The sequence below is a fragment of the Helobdella robusta genome (assembly GCF_000326865.2).
Source record: "Helobdella robusta unplaced genomic scaffold HELROscaffold_13, whole genome shotgun sequence".
NCBI classification, from domain to species: Eukaryota; Metazoa; Annelida; class Clitellata; order Rhynchobdellida; family Glossiphoniidae; genus Helobdella; species Helobdella robusta.
The window spans coordinates 3,446,621-3,450,863 of record NW_008703718.1 but is presented as its reverse complement, the minus strand read 5'-3'; the positions used below and the strand labels follow the sequence as shown (position 1 = coordinate 3,450,863).

At 29.9% G+C, this 4,243-nt stretch overlaps 1 protein-coding gene across 1 annotated transcript; it reads right to left on the bottom strand.

The window, feature by feature from the left end:
- Positions 1 to 1,829: 1,829 nt before the first annotated feature.
- HELRODRAFT_168515 (hypothetical protein) lies at positions 1,830 to 3,644 on the bottom strand (the record flags this gene model as incomplete). The annotated part of the gene is made up of 3 exons (XM_009014366.1): positions 1,830 to 2,388; positions 2,588 to 2,879; positions 3,407 to 3,644. The coding sequence occupies 3 exons, from the start codon at positions 3,642 to 3,644 to the stop codon at positions 1,830 to 1,832; spliced, it is 1,089 nt and encodes a 362-aa protein (XP_009012614.1).
- Positions 3,645 to 4,243: the final 599 nt, after the last annotated feature.

Here is a 4,243-nt window from a genome sequence, read left to right as displayed (position 1 = left end):
ATACAATATCAACATACAATATCAACATACACCGGCAACAACATACAAATAACATCAACATACAAATACAGCCAAAAACAACACGTACAGTATACAAGCATATAAAAACCTACAAACATACAAAATCTGGATACAAATAAACATACAAACATACAATACAATATTAACATGCAATACAAAATGTCAATACAAACAATCACCACGTTTTAACAGCAGGTCCCACGTATAATATTGAGTAATTGAGAATTTTAATGGAAAAATTTTTATGTAGTAAACAAAAAATAATGGAAAAAAAAAGAATAAATGAACAGAAGAAATATGCAAGCAAAAAGTGAACAACAACAATAGCGCAGAACACAGAAGTAACAACAAACAGTAGCTAAAAGTGAAAAAAAAATTTAAATACAATATCAACCCAAAGCTTTTTGACAAAACGTTTGATGAATAAAACACAAAAAAAACTGAACGTTTTTTAAAATAAACTGTTAAAAACTACAACGAAAACACTTCATTTTGAGAAAAAAACATCTTGTAATAAATTACTTTTAAACAGATTTTCGACCAGCTAACAAAAATCAATTTTTTGTCGTTCACTCTAAAATAAATTAAATTAAATTAAATAGAACATCAGTAACAACACTTAGGATAAGAACAACGTCAAATGCGTTGTTATAACTATAGCAAATCATCGCTACAAATAGCAACACTCTTAGTATGGTTTCATAGGAATCAAGGCTAAAATTAATTCAATTAGTTTTCAAAGTATTATGCACTACCGTGTAATATTAAAATTTATAATAAATTATGACAAATTATGATGAATTGTAAAAAATAAATAAATGAAAGGGTTAATTATCTTTCCAAATTATAGTTGATATTAATGTGCAACTTGATTGTGCGTATATGTGAGTACGTGTGTGCGTGTGTAGTATGAGTATATATTAAATTCGCGAAGAATCCACATTTCATACAAACTTTTTAAATATCCATTAAAACCTAGTGGTACATACATACATACATGACAATGTATAAATAAATTACACTAATAAAACAACAAACACATTATCACATAGAGGGCTCAGAAATAGTTAATGAATGTAAATGACTATCAAATGAAAAGATACTATTGATACTATTCTCTCTCTCTCTCTCTCTCTCTTCATAGATAAAATGAGTGCCAATCAATAGTTCTTTGGTGTACATACATGTACAATACGTGTACACAACGCCCACTCATATACAAATACTAACGAATAAATAAATACATACATACATAAGTGAGCCCGACAATGATTCGTTAAGAAATTAATTATATCCGAGCCATTCACGTTGAAATTAACAGCGTGACTATGTGGGCAGAGCTGTACACACAACACATGTGTGTATGGATGTGTGTGTGTATGTGTGAGTATGCGTAAATATGTATCCGTGTATGTATGTGAGAGTACGTACGTATGTATGCGTGTATGTACGTGAATGAATGGATGCGTGTGTGTATGTACATTGTACATGTATGTATGTGAGCATGCATACATATGTGTGTATAGGTGTATGTACGTTAGTGAGTGTATGACGTATAGTTGAATATTAATGTAGATACATATATCACTACTACAGAATTGACCAACAACGACGATAAATTGAATGTATTAAACAGATGTATCTGATATTAAAAACAATAAAATAACAAAAAAACATAATTAACGGAAATTATCTTTTGATTGATATTGAATAATAAATAAATTAATTAAATAATAAATAAATTAAATAATAAATTGATAAAAAGCGTTTAAAAATATTTCTATACATGTTTCATTTTGAAGTGAGTTCTAATGTGTTGGAGAATATTCTCCATGTAAAAGATTGCTATTGGCATCATCCTTAGTGCTATCATCATTATTAGTAATGACGTTGTCATGATCAACAGTTACACTAATGCTACTGCTACTTAAGTTATTAGCATTAATGTCAACGATATTCATGTTGCTATCATTATTATTATTATTATTATTAATATATTTATTATTGTTAACACTATTATCGTTAGCGTCATTTCTGCTATTATTATTGTTATGGCTGTATATGAGATTTCTGTTAGGTAAAATTCTGTTGTTGTTGTTCAAGTAACCATTACTGAGATACAAGTTAGGACTGTTCAGTACATTAACATTCTTGTAGAGTTTCACCTTCTCGAGTTTATAGCCCGGGCCTACGTAAACGATCGTCTGCTTCGGCTGGTTCAGTCGGCAGCAGACCATACTGGGCAGCATGAAAGCCAGCTGTTTGAAGCTTGGCCAATTTTTTGAATCTTCCTTCAATGTTAGGTTGATTTCGTAAAGAATTTCGTTGTTTACGTCGTCGTTGGCAGAGGTAGATGAATTCGAGGAGCTAAGATAATTAAAATTAAAATAATTTAAATAAAAGTAATTAAACTAAAATAATACTTCAAAATTCCTAATTCGTAAATAAACTCATTGTTTGTAGTTTAAGCAGAATGAAATTATTTAAACTCATTGAAGTTTTTTTAACATAAAATATTAATTACATGCTAATCTGCTGACAATTGAAAGACATAAAAAAAACTAACCAAACTCGTCCAAGATCAGTTTCACATCCGTCAAAATCTAGCTTAACAATTAAACGACCACCATCGACACCTCTAGGTTCTAGCTGCGACATGCGCACGACGTCAGCAGATATCCTTTTAATGAGATCCATAGGGACAAACAGACGACAGTGTCGATCTCTGATGGTGAAATCCTTCGAAAGCACCCCCGTCAACTTCTTCCTCAGCATCTCGACACTGCACTCATCGAGTTCCTCCTCCATGATATCATAGAATGTACTGTGACAGCTATTGTGGTCCAGGTCAAGCAGGGCTGCACATGGTAGGGAGAAAACATATTTCAAATTTTTAAAAAATAAAGAACAGGTATAAAATATCTTAACTGTATCTGACACCCAAGCGCATGATCCAAAAGATCCAAACGCATGATATTATACAAAGAAGGATTCCAAACACATAATACAGCAACATAATTCTTTAATTTTATACAAAAAATTATGCATCTGAAAACTGTTGTACTGTTATTCACAATTAAATAGAATAGCTACAAAACAAATATCATAAAACTTGGAACATAAATAAACATTAAACACATTACTAATATCATTGGCATGATGTGTTTGTTCTTTGAAAAAATAATATAAATATTTTAAAAAAGGATAAAATTGAAATATATGCCAAAAAAATTAAAATTAAATTAAAAATAACTGACCTTAATTTCAAATAAATTTTGATAACCCTACGTTATACCTTGACATTTCAATAACCACTACAATAACAACCAAAATGACATCATGAAGACAAACAACGTTATAATGATTAAATCTCACAAAATCCAACCTGGATTGATGTGATTAGAGATAGACTTGTCATCTGAATTTTCTTGAAAATCCCATCCTTGCAGATAATCAGCCTCAATGACGTTGTAGAGGCTACACCGGCTGGCTCTAGTGCTGTCGTTCATCCCAAACAACGACTTCGATCCTAAAAATGTTTCCTTCGTATCTGAACTTACTTCCATCATGAACTTCTTGAATGAAAAATGTTTTCTTTTCTTATTTCTGCATTGTTTGAACATTTTTTCGACGGAGATTGTAAAGAAATTAATTTACTTTCAATTAAATATATCTAATAAAATATTTTTATTCAACTCAAAACCAAGAAACTACAAAAATCTGTTTAGTTAGAGTTAGATTTTACAAGACAATATATCAAGACAATATATTCACGAAGAATGTGAATTCAATTGGTCTATCTACAGGAGAATTTATCTGAATGAATGAATGTATGTAAACATTTGAAGCATGTGCTTATTCATAATATTCATAACTAACTCATTCATCTTTATATACAACAGTGACAGAGGCAGATTAGATAGGACAGCAACAATGTAATTAGTCACATCATATATCAACTACACACACACTCACAAACACACACACATTTATATAAACACAAATCGGTACATATATTATAAATATATATAACTATATATAGTATACATGTCTGTTTATCTACTAAATATTCAATGAATGAATGAATGGATGAGTTACAAATCTTATAATCACAATTAATTACCATGTCTGCAGTATATACTATATATATATATATATATATATATATATATATATATATACACACACACACACACACACACACACACGACTCATTAAGCAT